The sequence below is a fragment of the Pelophylax lessonae genome, assembly GCF_965119305.1.
Source record: "Pelophylax lessonae genome assembly, chromosome: 13".
NCBI lineage: Eukaryota > Metazoa > Chordata > Amphibia > Anura > Ranidae > Pelophylax > Pelophylax lessonae.
This window is the reverse complement of record NC_138780.1, coordinates 203,940,627-203,960,391: the sequence shown is the minus strand read 5'-3', so window position 1 is coordinate 203,960,391 and position 19,765 is coordinate 203,940,627. Positions and strand designations below refer to the sequence as shown.

At 43.9% G+C, this 19,765-nt stretch overlaps 2 protein-coding genes across 2 annotated transcripts in view; one reads left to right on the top strand and one right to left on the bottom strand.

Moving 5' to 3' along the window:
- The window catches only part of LOC309569498 (NACHT, LRR and PYD domains-containing protein 12-like), a 1,417,729-nt gene that overhangs the window by 311,502 nt on the left and 1,086,462 nt on the right, over positions 1-19,765 (top strand). The window lies entirely within an intron of this gene.
- LOC309569527 (serine protease inhibitor A6-like) lies at positions 5,576-18,094 on the bottom strand. Its single transcript, XM_082275392.1, has 4 exons — positions 17,447-18,094; positions 14,607-14,877; positions 9,584-9,731; positions 5,576-5,812 (listed from the first exon to the last, which is right to left on the bottom strand). Exons 1-4 carry the CDS (start codon positions 18,072-18,074, stop codon positions 5,615-5,617), a joined length of 1,245 nt encoding a protein of 414 aa, XP_082131518.1. The 5' UTR covers positions 18,075-18,094; the 3' UTR covers positions 5,576-5,614.

Here is a 19,765-nt window from a genome sequence, read left to right as displayed (position 1 = left end):
GCTTGCCCTTTATGCCTTGGAGGTGCTGGCGTGCCCTGCAGCCAGTGTAATATCTGAACGGGTATTTAGCACGGCTGGGGGCGTTATAACAGACAAGCGCAGCCGCCTGTCCAGAGACAATGTGGACAAGCTCACGTTCATTAAAATGAACCAGGCATGGATCCCACGGGACTTTTCCGTACCTTATGCAGAATAGCAATGGATACCGACCTTACCCACCCATTGTTCCATTTTTGCTCTTTCTCACTCTTTTGGGGTGTACCCTCATTTAAAATTTGTGAAAAGAAGCAGTGTTGGCTACCTCGTCCTCCTCCTCAGGGCCAGATTAACGTAGGGGCTATTGGAGCTGCAGCTCCAGGCCCCTACCTTTTATATAGGCCCCGGGTGGGCCATATTCACTGTTACCGCTCTTCTGTCACTTGTAAACACAGAAGTCTGGCTTCTATGCTCGCTTCCCCAAGGCAGCACCCTCAGAACCTCCCCACACAGCGCGAAGGCCGGACAAGGAGGGACAGTTGCCGATGCATGGATGTGTTTATGGGCTTCAGAGACAGCATCCCATGTTGAATTAGGCATGCATGGCTGCACCCTTCCTCCTCTGGGTGCATGCCAAGGCACGGCCCTTAAGGCCCTTCAAAATCCTCAGCACCAAGCCCATGATGCTCTTAATCCGGCCCTGGTCCTCCTCCACCGCCGCTTCCACCTACACCGCCCATAGGTGTGCGCAGCCTATTGCATTAAGGTGTGCACCCCAAAGTTGAAATACACATGCATGTGTTTGCCAGCAGGGAGAGTAATGTATCGGGGCCATGTACCTGTAGGCAAAGAGAAATAGAGCAGAGCAGGTCCGAGGGAGATCTTTCCCATCTCCTCACTGGCAATGCTATGTGCCCTAGGTGATTAGGGTGTGCCCAGGCACACCCGGCACACCCTGTGCGCACGCCTATGTCACCGCCACATCCACCACCACCTCAACCTCCCTCCTACTCCATATGGGCCTCGTCCTTCAGAGATGAAGAAGAACATTGTTTTATTTTTCTGTTTTTTTTTTTGTTGTTTTAAGTTATTTCCCTATCCACATTTGTTTGCAGAGCACTTGCCATGCTCTTAATTACGTTTTGCTGCCATTTGCTGCACTCTAGCCCTTTCCTTTGGTGTTTTAGAGCCATTTTAGTGCCTGAAAGTTCGGGTCCCCATTGACTTCAATGGGGTTCGGTGTCCGGGAAAAGTTCGGTAAAAGTCCGGGACACGGACCCGGACTTTTTTTTAAAGTTCGGCCGAACCCGTCGAACACGGACATCTAGGTGTCCGCTCAACCCTACCCATTAGTGCTAAAAATTCCAGCTCTACCTCCTCCCCATGGTTAGGTGGCCTATAGCAAACCCCCACAATTACTTTTCCCTTATCTTCTTCCCTATTGAGTTCAACCCACACAGATTCTAAATCCATGCTCATCCCATCCGTAATGTCACTCCTTTCTATCACCTTTATATTGTTCTTGACATAGAGACATACCCCTCCCCCTCTTTATTGTGATATCTTTTAATGCACTATCTGAGTATCTTCTCTTCTGATTTTCATGATTCATGAGTGTGAGGATAAATGACCTCCTTTATTGTCTATGGATGGATGTTCGATTGCTCACTCGATCTGACAACCCACAACTCAGTGATCTACTCGGTGTATTGGAGGACAGATGACCATTTTTTATGGATAGATGCTTTGCTTGTTTTGATCACCTATAATTTAGAGGTCCATTCGATCTGGTAAGGAGATTACCTTATCACATAGGGTGTGAAGCTTCCCTCCTGGGTTTTTTTTGTCTTGGAATGCTGATGTCATTTACCCATTTTTCTCTTCTGGATCTGATTTACTTTTATGTTTTTTATATGATTTTGATTATTATTTTTTATCATTTTAACAATTATTTCAAATGAATGGTTTTATCTATCGTGATTAGCGCCACATTATTTGTCTATTGTTTAATTTTGGAAGCCTGTATCATTATTCCAAGTGCTAGCAGCTTTCCTCTTAGTCCCGGTTCACACTAGGGCGACCTGTGGGGCGACCTGGTCGCCTCACAGGTCGCCGCAGGTCGCCTCCCATAGGGAAGCTGTGGACCCGTTCTAATAGGAGCGACACAAGATGCTCCGACTTAGAAAAAGGGTCCGGAGCTTCTTTGGGGCGACCAGGAGGCGACCGCTATAGACTTCAATGTTATGAAGTCCGTGGCGGCCGCTCCGAGGTCGAGGCGCGCTGGTCGTGGTGTGAAGTAGCGTCGCCCCTATGTGAACGGGGCCTTAGCGTAGTGTTTATGGTTTTGACAAATTGTATTCTGCCACATATTTCTGGTAAAAAAAAAAGTTCCAAAAAGTGTATATATATATTTGTTTGCGCAAAAGTTATTATGTCTACAAGGGGATAGATTTTTAATTTTTATTAATTTTTTTTTTTTTACTAGTAATGGCGGGGTTCAGCAACTTTTAGCGGGACTCCGACATTGCGGCGGACAGATCGGACCCCTAACTGACACTTTTGACACTTTTGAGGGGGACCAGTGACATCACTAAAGTAATCAGTGCTAAAAAAAAAAAGCACTGTCACTGTACTAATGACACTGGCAGGGAAGGGGTTAACACCAGGAGCGATCAACGGGTTAAGTGTGCTCCTAGGGAGTGCTTTCTAACTGTGTGAGGGATGGACTCACTTGAGATGAACATAGAGATCCATGTTCCTAAATAGCAGGAACGCAAGATGACTGTGTTCATCTGTGACAGAGCGGCTATAGGCAGACCGCCGTTCTGTCTCTATGGAGAGCGATCGCGGGTGGCCGGCGGACATCGCGTCTGCCGGACCCGCTGATTGGCTCCCCCTCTGGCCAATCGGCACGTGTGCGCTCCCACTATTTATTACATGAAGCAACGTACAGGTACGTCATTTCGCACAATAGAGCAGTAAAACTATGGCAGCTGGTCGGCAAGTAGTTAAGGAAATGGTGCAACATCTATGCTGATATATGCGTACGCTGGAAGGCAAGTGGGTAAATGCTTAGCAGAAAATATATTATCTTTTTTGTAAATACTTTTTCATGCACATTGTGTTTTAAATTTCATGATTATACACTGCCTGGCCAAAAGAAAAGTTGGATCTAACTAAGCAACTATCTAGACTAAGCATGCAGTGACTCTCCTATGGGATAGTTCCTGCATGTGCCCAAAGAATGAGGTCAGCTGACTCCCTGAATATACGGAATGAGCAGGTTATTCCATCAATAGATTTTTTTCTTCCCAGATGGCACGGGAATATTCCAAGATGACAATGCCAGGATTCATTGGGCTCAAATTGTGAACGAGTGGTTCAGGGAGGATGAGACATCATTGTCACACATGGATTGGCCACCACAGAGTTCAGAACTTACCGTATATACTCGAGTATAAGCCAAGTTTTTCAGCACATTTTTTTGTGCTGAAATCGTCCCCCTAAGCTTATACTCGAGTCAACAAAAAAAAAAAAAATGTCCCCGGCCGGCCCGACGTGATTTACATTTAAAAATGGCACCGCCTGGTGCCAACAGGTCACCGCGCATGCGCCGCCGCCACTCGGGACAGACTGTACATGTTCGGCTATTCCCGGGAATAGCCGAACGTATACGAGCTTTCCCGAGGGGCGGCCGCGCATGCGCAATGACTAGTCGGCCCCGGGTGGCGCCATTTTTAACTTGAAAGCGCTTCTAGAACAGGTAAGTGAAACACAGCCACACTACCTGCCATTATGCGGGGCTGCGGGCATACTACAAGGGATGCAGTGCTGCGGGCATGGTACACATGTACCATGCCCGCAGCACTGCATCTTCTGTAGTATGCCCGCAGCCCCGCATTCTCTTGTACTATGCCCACAGCACTGCATTGTCCTGTACCATGCCCACAGCATTGTCCTGTACCATGCCCACAGCCCTGCATTGTCCTGTACCATGCCCGCAGCCCTGCATTGTCCTGTACCATGCCCGCAGCAGCCCTGCATTGTCCTGTACCATGCCCGCAGCCCAGCATTGTCCTGTACCATGCCCACAGCAGCCCTGCATTCTCCTGTACCATGCCCGCAGCCCTGCATTGTCCTGTACCATGCCCGCAGCACTGCATTGTCCTGTACCATGCCCGCAGCACTGCATTCTCCTGTACAATTCCCACAGCAGCCCTGCATTCTCCTGTACCATGCCCGCTGCCCTGCATTCTCCTGTACCATGCCCGCAGCAGCCCTGCATTCTCCTGTACCATGCCCGCAGCAGCCCTGCATTCTCCTGTACCATGCCCGCAGCACTGCATTCTCCTGTACCATGCCCGCAGCACTGCATTCTCCTGTACCATGCCCGCCGCCCTGCATTCTCCTGTACCATGCCTGCCGCCCTGCATTCTCCTGTACCATGCCCGCCGCCCTGCATTCTCACCCTAGGCTTATACTCGAGTCAATCATTTTTCCCATTTTTTTGTAGTAAAATTTGGGGCCTCGGCTTATACTCGGGTCGGCTTATACTCGAGTATATTCGGTAACCCCATTGAGAATCTTTGGAATGTGCTGGAGAAGGCTTTGCGCGGTGGTCCGACTCTCCCATCATCAATACAAGATCTTGGTGAAAAATGAATGCAACACTGGAGGGAAATACATCTTGTGAGATTTCAGAAGCTTATAGAAACAATGCCACAGCGAATGCGTGCCATAATCAAAGCCAACAAAATCTGTATAATCTTTTTTTTTTTTTTGGCCAGGCAGTGTATTTGAAAGTCAGCCCATTGGACACTAGAAGTCGCATACATCAAAATATTTGACAAACCATCCAGAGAGTGCAGAGCTTTTATTCATCAAGGTTTATTTTATTTATTTTGATAAAACTTTTTATTGAAAGTATTTGTAGAAGATACAGAGAAATCATAACAAAAGGAACATAGCCAAACAAGGAACACATTATACAATCTCTGGCTGTTCAGAATGTCTATAGAAAACAATAGAGTGTTTTATACTTATAGAATGATACGAAGAGACAAGGAGTATGCAATGAGCAGTATGGCACTGACAACAAAAAGTAAAGAGAGCGTCAACCTAATCTGGACTCCGACACCCCCAAAGGGGATCACGCTGTGTCGGAGACCAGAGGGCCGCCGCCGAACAGCATACACGGGTGTGCCACAACCTGATTATTGGGTAAGTGTTAACTCCACTATCGGAAAAATAGATGAACGGATCTGGAGGGGAAATCAAGTAGTGACATTCACGAACTAAGGAAGAAAAGAGAAAAAAAAAAGGGGGGGGAAGGGAGGGAAGGAGGGGGGCAAGGCAAGGTTAGGGTAGGGAGGGGAGGGTCAAAGAGAGATTAGGGGACCCGACCCCTAATTTATTCTAGTGGTTTCTATTCCACTGGGTTTACAGCGTGAGCTACTGTATAAGATTGTACCAAGGGGCAATGTTGTTTGAAATTGCAACGCACGGCATGTGGGCGATGTAGTAAATTCCACCCAAGGCGCCCAGCTAGTATAATATTTGCCATAAGAATCTTTCACTTATCAAGGTATATTTAATCCACAGGAATGTTACATTGTGGCAGAGATGGGAACATTGTGGTTTATTCCTCCGCAGGATTCATGACCGTCCCCATGAAAAGAACTATGTCAGTTTTTTGCTCAATGAGGAAGAAAACAAATGGCCTATCAATGGATATGGATAGGGGTAGGGGTGCTGACATTCCTGACAAACCCACGGCGGTGGCTGCGGCGGCCACTGTCCCTTCTTCATCCACATTTATTACAGCCTGGTGCACGGCCTGAAATATAATAACAGACATGATAACGTCAGCAAATAATCAGCAAACACAACCTTCTCACCTGTAGTTATATAAGATGATTGGTGTTGGGGTAATGGGAATTTCTAATCAGTACAAAAAAAAGACCATGAAGTGTATTGTATATAGAATTGTGTTTTTTATTTATTTATTTATTTTTTTTAATAATTGTTATCAGTACTTTTACTTACTGTTGGCAAGACCAGTGTTTCTCAACCAAGGTACCACGAGCTTGGGACCCGGTTTGCCCTGGATCAGAACTATGAGTTGCAGTGGTGTGGATGAGTTGGTCCTCAGCACAATGACAACAATGAGACTCTGGATCTAGGATGCATCATGTCATTCATTGCTATGATGATGGCACCATGGCGATGCATGACTCTGGGGGTGCATGCAGGGCTGCCCCCAGTATTCAGCAGAATATGGAAGTCCACCTACTTCAGAACCTCCTCCGCTTCCTCTCCTCTGCCATGCTGCTTAAGCCAAAAAGTAGGGCTCAGATGTGAAAAGGGGACTGTGTGGTTGTGGGGCTCTGTGATGGAGGCACTTTGTGGTGATGGGGTACTCGTGTATAGGGAACTCTGATGTAATTGCGTGCCTTCATGATGTGAAGGAGGACCTCTGATGTAATGGGCGGCCTCTGATGTGAAGGAGGACCTCCAATGTTATGAGGGGCATCTGATGTAATGGGGGGGGGGGGCTCTGATGTAAAGGGTATTCTCTGATGTGATGGGGGACCCTCTGATGTGATAGGGGCCTTCCGATGTGATGGGGGCCCTCTGATGTGATGGGGGCCCTCTGATGTGATGGGGGCCCTCTGTTGTGAATGGGAAACTCTGATGTGATGGGGATCTATGATTTGATGGGGGGCTCTCTGATGTAATGGGGGGCCCTCTGACCTGATGGGGCCCTTGGATGTGAAGATGGACTTCCAATGTGATGTCAAGGGGGGACTCTGATATGAAGTTAATATCAAGTTGTTTGTGTGCGCAACATCCCAGGTTTAGGTTTCCCACTGCTAAGTAGCATTTAGAAGGGGAACTCTGATGTGATGGAGGACCTCTGATATAATGGGGGCCCTCTGATGTAGTACGGGACCTTCTGATATGCTGGGGGACCTCTGATGTGGTGGGGCCCCTCTGATGTGAAAGGGAAACTCTGATGTGGTGGGGGGATCTCTGATGTGATGAGGGGGGGGGGGCTTCTGATGTGATGGAGGATTTATGATGTGATGGGGGCCCTCCGATGTGATGGAGGACCTCTAATGGGATGGGGGGCCCTCTGATGTGGGATATATATATATATATATATATATATATATATATACACACAGTGCTCAGCATAAATGAGTACACCCCAACAGATTTGTCAGAAAACCTTTACTTTCTATTCGGAGTCAACATTCTCTATGGGACTCCATACTACAAAATCCTCCCACAAATGCGGGCCATTAATTGCAACCAAGATTTGTTAATTTACACACACAAAAAAAGTATTTTTCTTAACAAATTCATTCAAGTCTATGTTGCAAAAATTAACACACCCCAATGAAAGTCTTATGGGCCATACACACTATAAGATTTTCTGAAGACTTTTTCCTTCAGATTTACCTTTTCTATGTAGTGCAAGGGCCAGCCTGATTGCATACAAATTGAAAGTGTTTAGGTTTGACCTCATATTATATGGTTTTGGTAAGTCTGAAGGAAAAAGTCTTCAGAAAATTTTATAGTGTGTGTGGGCCTTTAGAAGCAAAGCTACATTTTAGACAACAGACTCCTAATTACCAAGAATTCAACTACAGGTGAGTGTAATTATTCATTAAACAGGTGTCCAGCAGACAGGTGATTATAAAAGGGTGTTACTTAATAAAGAAAGCCCCTCCCATTTCATGCTGTCAGCAATGGCACCACATGGAAAAGAAATGTTACAAGGCCTGAGAAAGAAAATCATTTCTTTACACAAGAAAGGTGAGGGCTACAAGAAGATCAGTAAAGCTTTACTTATCAGTCAGCATACTGGAACAAAAGTGATATAAAAATGTAACAAAGATGGAACTGCAACCATCTCACAGAGACACAAATACAAATTGGCCTAAAATGATGAAAAAATTAGATTTTTAATTTTTTTTACCTTTTTTTCCCCTTTTTTTTATTGGGAATGTTATATAGCAGAAAGTGAGAAAAATATATATATATATTTCAGAATTGTCGATCTTTTTTTGTTTATAACACAACAAATAAAAAATCAAATACCACCAAAAGAAAGCTCTATTTGTGGGAAAAAAAAGAAATCAATTTTATTTGGGTACATCGTTGCACGACCGCGCAACTGTCAGTTAAAATAATGCAGTGCCGAATCGCAAAAAATGGCCTGGTCATTAAGGGGGTAAAACCTTCCGGTCTTTAAGTGGTTAAAGAGCACCAGAATATGTCATCTCACTTTACCTACTTATGAAGGGCTACCTACCCTTATGTGTAAAAATATACTTATCTCCTTATTTAGCTTTACTTAATTTGCTGTAAGATGACACTTGGAGCTGGGAGGCCCCTCTGGCCATTATTGCTCTGTTACTCTTGTTGGTGTCACAGCTCTTGAGGGGGCATAAAATTATAAAGCAACAGCTCTGTTGTTCTTATTCCTCTTAAATACTTCATTTCCCTCTTCCTCTTCATTTCTTTCTCTTCATTTCCCTCTTCCTCTTCATTTCTTCCTCTTCATTTCTTCCTCTTCATTTCCCTCTTCCTCTTCATTTCTTTCTCTTCATTTCCCTCTTCATTTTTTCCTCTTCATTTCCCTCTTCCTCTTTATTTCCCTCTTCCTCTTCATTTCTTCCTCTTCATTTCCCTCTTCCTTTTCATTTCTTCCTCTTCATTTCCCTCTTCATTTTTTTCTCTTCATTTCCCTGTTCCTCTTCATTTCCCTCTTCCTCTTCATTTCTTCCTCTTCATTCTGCTCTTCCTCTTTATATGCTCTTCATTTCCCTCTTCCTCTTAATTTCCTCTTCATTTCTTCCTCTTCATTTCCCTCTTCCTTTCTTCCTCTTCATTTCCCTCTTCCTCTTCATTCCCTCTTCATTTCCCTCTTCCTCTTCCTTTCTTCCTCTTAATTTCCCTCTTCATTTTTTCCTCTTCATTTCCCTCTTCCTCTTCATTTCCTCTTCATTTCCCTCTTCCTCTTCATTTCCTCTTCATTTCCCTCTTCCTCTTCATTTCCTCCTCTTGATTTCCCTCTTCCTTTCTTCCTCTTCATTTCCCTCTTCCTCTTCATTTCCTCTTCATTTCTTCCCCTTCATTTCCCTCTTTCTCTTCTTTTTAGTTTTATAGTAAAAAAGGTTTAAAACCTTACAACAAATCCCCTTCACATGGTGGTGATCCAAAGGTAACATTTAAAGTTTGTCCCAGCTTTGCACTATAAATTCACATGTAAAAAATGTGTTTTGTGTGAATGGGGCAAAGTCAAAGGTTCTCTGGCTATAATCTCTGCAGTTCGAATGTGCGATTGTGGAAAATACCACATTATGACCATTAGGTGGTGGTGAGGATCATACTTATATCTTCTGATACTCTGCACCATCCAGTGGCCATAATGCCGTATCTCTGAACTTCCTAGATTTCTTGAAATGTTATTATTTCAGCAGTTTTCTATGAGAGAACTATCATTGTGTTATTAGAGGATAGTAGGTCAGAGGTGACACCATATTTATGGGCCAAATATAAATTCAATACGGGAAATATAAATAAAATGGACTCTTACCGATCCCACTTTAAGCCCAAAATCGTGAGTTATTCCAGAGAAGTCTGCAGCATCGGTGAAAGGGGTTCTGATGCCAAGTTTAGGTAACTCTTCCTTTAGGTTTATTTTGGAGATTATATTAAATTTGGGTACAAAAAGATCAATGGTCCTGTGAAGTAAAACAAAAAAAAAAAGACAATGAAGCTGATGAGAACTGGAAAATAGTAATAGCTGCAACAATGATTGGGATAAAAAAGGAAAACTTCAACCACCTTCTCTATCCACCCCTACTGTAGCTTAGACACCCTTATATCTATTGATCCGGAAAAAAAAAATTGTAGATCCATACATGACCTGACATTATATAAAACACAGGACAATTTATCATTAAACATGCAGTGAGAGTGTTATAAACTGAATGGATTATTTAGGTAAGCCCTCACCCTAAAGGTAGCCCCACATGCATTAGAGTCTGATTGTACAAAATCTGCACAATCTTCTATAGATTTCATGTCCAGTTTCAGATTTACCTTTTTCACTTCCAGGCACTGTACAGGAATTGGGCTTTAATAACAACGATGTACCAAAACAAGCCATTCAATCTATTACCAATTTATAACTTTGCTTGCAACATTTTTTGTAGATATAAAAGAGATTATATAATTACATTGTAACATGCATGTCCAGCTTTAACCGGTTGCCGACTGCTCACAGTATATTTACTGCGGCAGTCAGCCCCGGCCAGGCAGAGTGACGTAGATCTACGTCGCTCGCCTGTCACTCCTTTTAGAGCCAATAGCGGGCGAGCGCGCGCCTGCCTCGGCTCGTTCACGGAGGAGTGCGGGAGTGTGACCGGCGGACCCGATGTCCGCCGGTCACACTACGATCGCCGGTACAGCGGGAGAAAGACAGAGCGGCTAATGTAAACAAGCTGCCTGTCAGTTCTCCCTGTTTAAAAATGAAGATCAGACGGTTCTACTATGTAGAACCGTTGATCTTTGTTTTTACACCAATAGCATTGTCCCACTACAGTTAGAATCACGCCCCTAGGACACACTTAACCCCTCCCTGTCCAATACAGTTAACCCCTTCCCTGCCAGTGTCATTTTTGCAGTAACAGTGCATATATATAGCACTGATTACTGCAGTAATGTCACTGGTACCCCCAAAAGTGTCAAAAATGTCAGTCAAGTGTCCGATCTGTCCGCCGCAATGTCGCAGTACCGCAAAAAAAATCGCAGATCGCCGCCATTACTCGTTAAATAAAAACACCAAAAATTACAGAAATCTTTCCCTTAGTTAGTAAACGCAATAACTTTTGCGCAAACCAATCAAAATACGCTTTTTGCGATTTTTTTTACCAAACATATGTAGTATAAAACAAATTGGTCGAAAATGTTAAAAAATTTAGATTTTTACATTTTTTGGGGGGGGAATTTCATATAAAAAAAAGTGAAAAATATTGTTATTTTTGCAAAAATTACTCTCTTTTTTTGTTTATAGCGCATGATCAAAAAATCGCACAGGTGATCAAATACCACCAAAAGAAAGCTCTGTTTGTGGGAAAAAAAGGACGTGAAATTCATTTAGGTACAGCGTCGCACGACCGCGCAATTGTCCGTTAAAATCACGCAGTAAAAAATCGCAAAAAAAACCCTGGTCAGGAAGGGGGTAAAATCTTCCGGGGCTTAAGTGAAGAAACCTGTCAAAATATTAAAACCACGAGGGTTGTTGTTTCCGACCTCTCTTTCCGACAGTGCCAGTTACCTGAGTGTCATAATGATCTAATGGCATCAAAACTGTAAGTCATGCTGGTGGGCAGCTTAGCTAAAAGAATCTGTGCTATAAACTATAAATCTTAATCATTTTGGTTACATGGCAGAGCCCTGGAGCATCGAGAACACTTCAGAACCTGCAGTTTGGACCTTGCCCTTGCCTTTCTTCCTGCCGGCATTTGTCCTGCTTCCTACCTCCCCTTTGTTCTACCTTCTCCATGCTTGTGTCATATCCTGCCTGGCCTTGTTTAATCTTCTGCCTGCCTTTGTCCTGCCTCCTGCCTGTCCTTGTCCCACATTCTGCCTGCCTATGTCATGCCTGCTGCTTGCCTTTGTCCTGCCTCCCGCCTGCCCTTGTCCCACATTCTGTCTGCCTATGTCTAGAGATGTCCTGAACTATTCGCCGGCGAACATCGCTTGTTCGCGTTCTCCTCGGCGGGCGAACATATGCGATGTTCGGTCCGCCCCCTATACATCATCATTGAGCAAACTTTGACCCTGAACCTCACAGTCAGCAGGCACATTCCAGCCAATCAGCATACCCTCCCTCCCAGACCCTCCCACCTCCTATAAAAAAAAGCAAGGGCAGCATCCATCTTAGATTCATTCTGAAGCTGCAGTTAGTTAGAGCAGGGAGAGTGCTGCTGCTGCTGAATTAATAGGAAAATCATTAGCTAGGCCAGTGTTCTGTGTCCACTCCTGCTGTAAGGACAGCATCCTGACAGCACCCCAAAAAGCCCTTTTTAGGGCTGGTATATCAGTCAGCTTTTATTTATTTTTTTCTATACATATACAGACTGTACTGTGTGCACACCACTCATATCGGGGGGCACAGTACCTTGCAGATAAAAAAGTCATTTAATTTTTACCCTTTAATATAATTGCAGTTGCCTGCCAGTGTGTGTCAGGCCCACTGACTGAACTGTGCCCACTGCCAGTGCCCACCACTCATATAGGGTGGCACAGCACCTTTCAGATAAAAAATGAATTTCATTTTTCCTATAATAAAAAATAAAATTCGTCCAGAAAAAACAGGAACTGACTTTTTCATTTGAATTTCAGTGGCGCAGGGAAGGTGATAACCTCTTACTCAATAAATAGGATGATAACCTATACCAAAATATATGAATCAGATGTGATAAATATAAGCATAAAACCTAAATACATAAAAGCATGAAATCACATCAATAGGAGTCCATAAAGTCCATAGGTATAAAGTGCATAGAGCAATGAAAGTGCAAACATGAAGGATCACAGGTGAGACTTATGGGGACCACCCTTGCTTGCCACCACCACACAGTGCCGGGAGAAGTATCTGAAATTCAGACTCACTATAAATTTACCAGGAAATCTTCCAGAGGAGTCTTTGCAGCACAAATCAGAGATCTGGAGGAAATCTGATTTTACTATATGCTGTTGTTGGCTAGTCCATGAGAGTGGATAGGTATAGGCGTCTGGTGAGTCTGAATTTCAGATACTTCTCCCAGCACTGTGTGGTGGTGGCAAGCAAGGGTGGTCCCCATAAGTCGCACCTGTGATCCTTCATGTTTGCACTTTCATTGCTCTATGCACTTTATACCTATGGACTTTATGGACTCCTATTGATGTGATTTCATGCTTTTATGTATTTATGATTTTATGCTTATATTTATCACATCTGATTCATATATTTTGGTATATGTTATCATCCTATTTATTTGGTAAGAGGTTATCACCATCCCTGCGCTACTGAAATTCGAATGAAAAAGCCAGTTCCTGTTTTTTCTGGATGAATTTTATTTTTTATTATATTTACTCATTTAAGTAGCAGCAATTTATGTTATTTGTGTTATTCTGTCAGGGTTGTGTTACCTGTATTTCCTACAGCGCAGTGGATTACAACATTGTCTATTAATTTAGTACAAGTAGTGATATTTATATATTTCATTTTTCCTCTGTAATATAATTGCAGTTGCCTGCCAGTGAGTGTCAGGCCCACAGACTGTACTGTGCCCACTGCCCACCACTCATATAGGGTGGCACAGCACCTTGCAGATAAAAAATTAATTTAATTTTACCTCTGTAATATAATTGCAGTTGCCTGCCAGGTAGTGTCAGGCCCACAGACTGTACTGTGCCCACTGCAAATGGACTGTTTGCGGTTGTTTGTGGTGCGTTAAACGGGGAGTTTGGTCTTTCAGAGTTTGGTCTGTCACTGTGAAGCGGGCGTAACTCTTACACTACCTGATCTATACAACATCATACCTGATCGTATACACACACTGGATGATTTAAAGCACGTTATTCCAAACAATTTAGGAATGTTAGGTGATTTATGCCCTTTATGGATTAAAACCCGACTCTGCGTCAACTACATAATTTTCCATGGGAGTTTTGATGGATCCCCCTCCGGCATGCCACAGTCCAGGTGTTTGTCCCCTTGAAACAACTTTTCCATCACTATTGTGGCCAGAAAGAGTCCCTGTGGGTTTTAAAATTCGCCTGCCTATTGAAGTCTATGGCGGTTTGCCCGGTTCGCCTGTTCGCAAACATTTGCGGAAGTTCGCGTTCGCCATTCGCGAACATAAAATTTTATGTTCGCGACATCTCTACCTATGTCATGCCTCCTGCCTGCCCTTGTTCAACCTCTTGCCTGCCTTTATCCTGCTTCCTGCCTGCCCTTTTTCAACCTTCTGCCTGTCTGTGTCCTGCTTCCTGCATGCCCTTCGCCCACCTCCTGCCTATCTTTGTCCTACCTCATGCCTGCCCTTTACAACCTTCTGCCTACCTTTGTCCTTCCTCCTGCTTGCCCTTGTTCGACCTTCTGCCTGCTTTTCTTCTTTCTCCTGCATGCTTTTTTCCACCTCCTTCCTGGTTTTGTTCTCCTTCCTCTCTGACCTTGTCCAGCCTTCTATGTCATACCTGCTGCCTGCCTTTGACCTGCCTCCTACCTGCCCTTGTCCAAACCTTATGCCAGCCTATGTCATGCCTCCTGTCCACCTCCTGCCTCCCTTTGACCTTCTTCCTGTCTGCCATTTGGGCTACTAGTCAGCATCACAGCACTGCTGGCCCCTCTCTTGGGCTTTCTTTCTCCTGTAAGCTAAAATTAGTATATACGTGATCCCATCCTTTTTTTGGGGAAGACATACCCACAGCAATTTCCCTTTCCACTTTCAGCTGGCAAATGGCCTGTCAGGATATACAAAGTAGATACATGTAATGCAATAATATATTAATGATTTTACATTTGAATATACAGGTAAACTAGGTTTAGGGTTTTCTTCTCTTACAATCTACTCCATGATGTCCTCCATCGTTGTATGGTCTCAGCAGACAATCCTTGCTCTACTTCATGGATCTTGCCCGGCTCGGCCATGGCGATAATCATGGATGCTTTCTCCTTGTATGGAAGCTCCACCACTGTACAAGGAAGCTCTGTGTCACGGTAATTGTTGTATTGTCCTGTGCCATACATCATTGGAACATCCACCATTGTGTTCTTATCCACATTGAACGTCCCGGTTGTTGTAAGAGCTGCATGAAAAGTATTCTGCCATTCTCCTAATAACATAAAACATGTATGAGTTTTAAACCCAATAAGATCTCTGGTTAATGGATAAAAAATCTCACACAATTATTAGATTTGATGCCACATATAAAACATGCTCGGTGGCATGAAAGCGAATGTCTCGAAAAAAACAAATGCAATATATCCCAACAATATATGCACATTTCCCATGTTTCGTCTCTTTAACCTCTTGCCGACCAGCTGCAGCACTTTTACAGCGGCAGGTCGGCTCTATTACGCGAAACGGCGTACCTGTATGTCACTTTGTGTATTAGACAGTGAGTGCAAGTGCGTGCCGCTGGGGTCATGCGGGCACTGTTTGGCCAGAGGGGGAGCCAATCAGCGGGTCCAGCGAATGCGATGTCCACCGGCCACTGGCGATCACTCCCCATAGAGACAGAACGGCAGTCTGCCTATGTAAACAAGGCAGACCACCATTTTGTCAAAGATATACACAGGGATCCTGTGTTCCTGCTATTTAGGAACACCGATCTCTATGTTCATCCAGCGAGTCCCTCCCCCACACAGTTAGAAAGCAATCCCTAGGAGCACACTTAACCCTTTGATCGCCCCTGGTGTTAACTCCTTCCCTGCCAGTGTCATTAGTACAGTAACAGTGCAATTTTTAGCGTTGATTACTATAATAATGTCACTGGTCCCCTCAAAAGTGTCAGTTAGGGGTCCAATCTGTCCGCCACAATGTCGCAGTGCCGTTAAAACTCACTGATTGCCGCCATTGCTAGTAAAAAAATAATAAAAAAAAAAAAATGTCATAAATCTATCCCCTAGTTTGTAGATGCGATAACATTTGTGCATACCAATCAATATACACTTATTGGGATTTTTTTTTTACCAAAAATATGTAGCTGAATAGAAATTGGCCTAAAATGATGAAAAAATTAGATTTTTTAATTATTTTTATTGGCTGTGTTTTATAGCAGAAAGTTAAAAAAAATAAATATAAATTTTCAGAATTGTCGCTCTTTTTTTGTTTATAGCGCAAAAAATAAAAACCGCAGAGGTGGTCAAATACCACCAGAAGAAAGTTTTATTTGTGGGAAAAAAAGGACATCAATTTTATTTGGGTACAGCGTCGCACTACCGCTCAATTGTCAGTTAAAGTAACGCTGTGTCGTATCGCAAAAAATGGCCTGGTCATTAAAGTGATTCAGTAAACAAGCCAAAGGTTGGTAGCAACTGGGTGCAACTTGGGATCAAGCATGAGCATAGTCGAGGAACATGCCAAAGGTCTGCAATAAGTTGTAGCGAAGATACGGATGACAGAAGGAGAGACAAGTGCAAGATATTAGCTGAGAGAGAGAGCTCAATAATCTAGCAAACAGGAAGTGCAAGGGCATGGTTTAAATAGGAAGTTCATGGGAGGAGCAAGGGGGTTCAAGATTCAAGACAAACGAGATACAGGGCAAGGTTGTCTTAAGAGATCAGGTAGGGAACTATCCAGTGGCTCAGCAAGAAGAGACATTACCAGACACAGCAGAGGTCACAGGTTCAGACCTGGATTCTGACACCTGAGGTGATTAAGGAAATCCTTTGGTGCAGGGAAGCTGCCTACCTATCATCCATATATCCTGACAGGGATGCCATTAACATAGCATTGACACAAATTTGAACACAGAAGTGTCAACCATTTTTATCTCAAGGTTGTAGCACCATTAATCTACTCTATCCCAAGCAGTGTTTTCTGCCTTGTCCAGTTCAACATTCATGGACTACAGAACATCTCCTCCCTCCTTATCTCCCTTAACCCCTTCTGGACCGGAAGGATTTCCCCCCTTAATGACCAGGCCCTATTTTGCAATTCGGCACTGCGTTATTTTAAAGGAAAATTGTGCGGTTGTGCAACGCGGCACCCAAATAAAATTGATGTCCTTTTTTTCCCCATAAATAGAGCTTTCTTTTGGTGGTATTTGATCACCTGTGCGTTTTTCTTTTTTTTTTGCGCTATGAAAAAAAAAAGATTCTGATTCTGAATATTTTTCACATTCTGCTATATGACATTCTCAAAAAAAATGCTAAAAATATGCACTGTTACAGTAATAATGACACTGGCAGGGAAGGAGTTATCCCTGTGGGTGATCAAGGGGTTAAATGTGAGCCTAGGAGAGTGATTCTAACTGTGGGGGGGCGTGGCTTGTGGAATGACCATAGAGACCTGTGATCCGTGATCCTATATAGCAGGATCACATGGGCTCTATGAACATCCCAGGGAGAAGGACGGTCGTCTGTGTTTACAGCCGACCATCCTTCTCTCTCATCGGGGAACAATTGTGGGTTTCAGGCGGCAATCGGTGGCACCTGACCCGCGCATCGGCCTCCCCGCTGCCAAGTGAGGGGGCCCTAGCTTCCCGCGCGTGCGACCGATGTAGATCTACGTCGGTTTGCGCAGAGGAGCCACCCTGACACAGTAAAAAGACGGCGGGTGGTCGGGAAGTGGTTAAATAAGGTAATGGGTTTTGCTATCTAGCAGGGGAGAACCGGCAAAGCTGACAACCCTGGTAGCAACCTAAATGCAATTATTTACTCCAGATTCCAATGCCTTACCCTTAAAAAGAACAAAGTTGACCAGGGCTAACTTAGTATCTGGAGGAAAATCTTCGACAAGTTTCTTAATTTTGCCTTCAGTTTTTTTCTTCACATATTCATTTACTTCTTTTTTAGCCTCTTGTAGGTCATTGAAATTGGTCTTCCTAATTTCAGCATGGTAAAGTTTTTTCAAATCATCTTCAAAGTTCTTCAGCAAGGTCAGTGTCTGCTGTACAAAAAGGGCATTGCCGATGTTCACTTGAAGGCTGCTTTTTGGTTCATTCAGCAGTTGGAGAAGAGTGGAATACGCCTGATGGACCTCACTTTCCATGCTATTCGTGTTGTTCAGGCTCAAACCTTCCAAGATTTCCTGATGGGTCTTTGATTGGGCGCCCAACAACAGCATGGAAAAAGCAGAAGAAATACTGAAAGGTGAGAAAACAACATTTTTGGGTGGGGAATCCTTGCCCTCAGAAGACGTGGAAGTCAGTTGCTTGAAGAAATTGAAGGCAAATTTATTATTTCCTTTTACTGCCTCGTTTAGGACTTGGGCTTTCTTTCCACATTCATGGGACTCTTCAGATTTGTAGCAATATGAACCAGTTATGCCCGGGATGAGCAAAAGCAAAATTAGGAGGAACTTCATGTCTTCTCAGTATAGACGCTCACCTGCAGGTAATGACAATGTGTTTGTTGAGTCTTTGTTTTCAATCTCTGATAAAACTAAAGTAACATGGCATGAGACTGAGACAAACATCAACATGTAGGCATTAAAATGTACATACAGTATGTCTGAGAAAAATGAGTAAAAAAATCTTTTAATATTTCAAAGATGTACAGATTGACAGTGCCAAGTGCCAAAAGTATTAGTGGTGACACCCTCCGTGTTCAGTGAGATGGGGAAGTGTCACGATTCAACCACGCCCACGGCGACTAGCTAACCGAGATGTGGTGAATCGTGACTGGGAGAGTATAAAGGAATAAAGAAAATTCCTACTAAGTAATAAGACTGGCTGCGACACTTTCACAGCTTGCACTGCCTTTAGTCACCACTAGAGGGAGACTCCACTCCAATCCAGCTGGCTGACCACACACAGGCAGATACAAATCTTACATACAATCTGCTGCACTCTAAGGGTTGGGGAGCAGTCTAGCAATTACGACACACTACTAGGATTCCTCCAGCTATCCTACAAGTTAGAACCCCTGTGTTAATCACTCTTCCCACTTTCCCCACACCCACACACCACAAACGATAGCCTGCCACCACCCAACAGTTTGTCCGCAAACTGGTCTGCTGGGACACCACACACACACGCAGATCTCCGTCTGGTTTACAATCTGCATGCAATCTGCCAATACACAGTGCAATTGCATACAGATTGGCATGTAGCGTAGATCAAGCAATTTAGGCACTGGAATGCAAAAAATCTCTCTAGAGGTATGAGTCTTAGCTTAGTACACAGAAGTCACTTATTAATTTTATAATTTAATATCCCAAAAGTGGGCAGTGCATAAAAAATATATACAAAGCAAAAGCAGTTACAAAAAATACACAAAAGATAAAAAGACACACAATTGGCAATTTGCTATGAAAATAAAAAGGAATAAAACAGAAATAAACTTTACCGAAGCTTATCCCGTTGGCAGAAGCATACCGGAAATCGTGCAGGAACTCCCCAGTTCAGAACTGGCTTCAAGGAAGAACGCTGAACCAATCTCAGGGTTCCCAATTTATTGGAATATGAATGTGGGCTGGACTTTAGCCCTTGGCCAATCAACCCCAGAGGGTTGTCCCTTGCTCAGCCCACACGATGTTCTGAACTGACCAGAGTTGAATTGGCCCAGAATGGCGCTGACCGCTGGGCCAGGGATAGGAGTTCTGACACCAGCGGATCGGTCTGATCGCGACAGTACCAAACACTGCTTGCCTGTCGCAATCAGGCGCCATACAACGGTTTTGTGCAATTCTCCAGGACCCCACCCATGCCACAGACACAGATTTACATGTACTCGTAGCCCCACACGTGAGCCACAAGAAGGAATTATTTTCATCTCTCTGCCACTAAAATTTTAACTTTTATGAGAGATAAAATACATTCCTTTGATCTGATGGTATCAATCCATACTTGTAGACCTTTGGGGGCCTTCCACCGCCCCCTGCTGATTTCCACAGCCAAAATTACTGGCAGTTCTCTTTGATGCTCCCGGAAGTGACAATTCTCTTGTTTACTGGTATGGGAGACTTCATTGGCATGTAGGTGTCAACTCTATCTTACAGAATGGCCCCTGTCTTTTTAGATGCTAGTAACAGGACATGTGTGTGTGTGACTGATA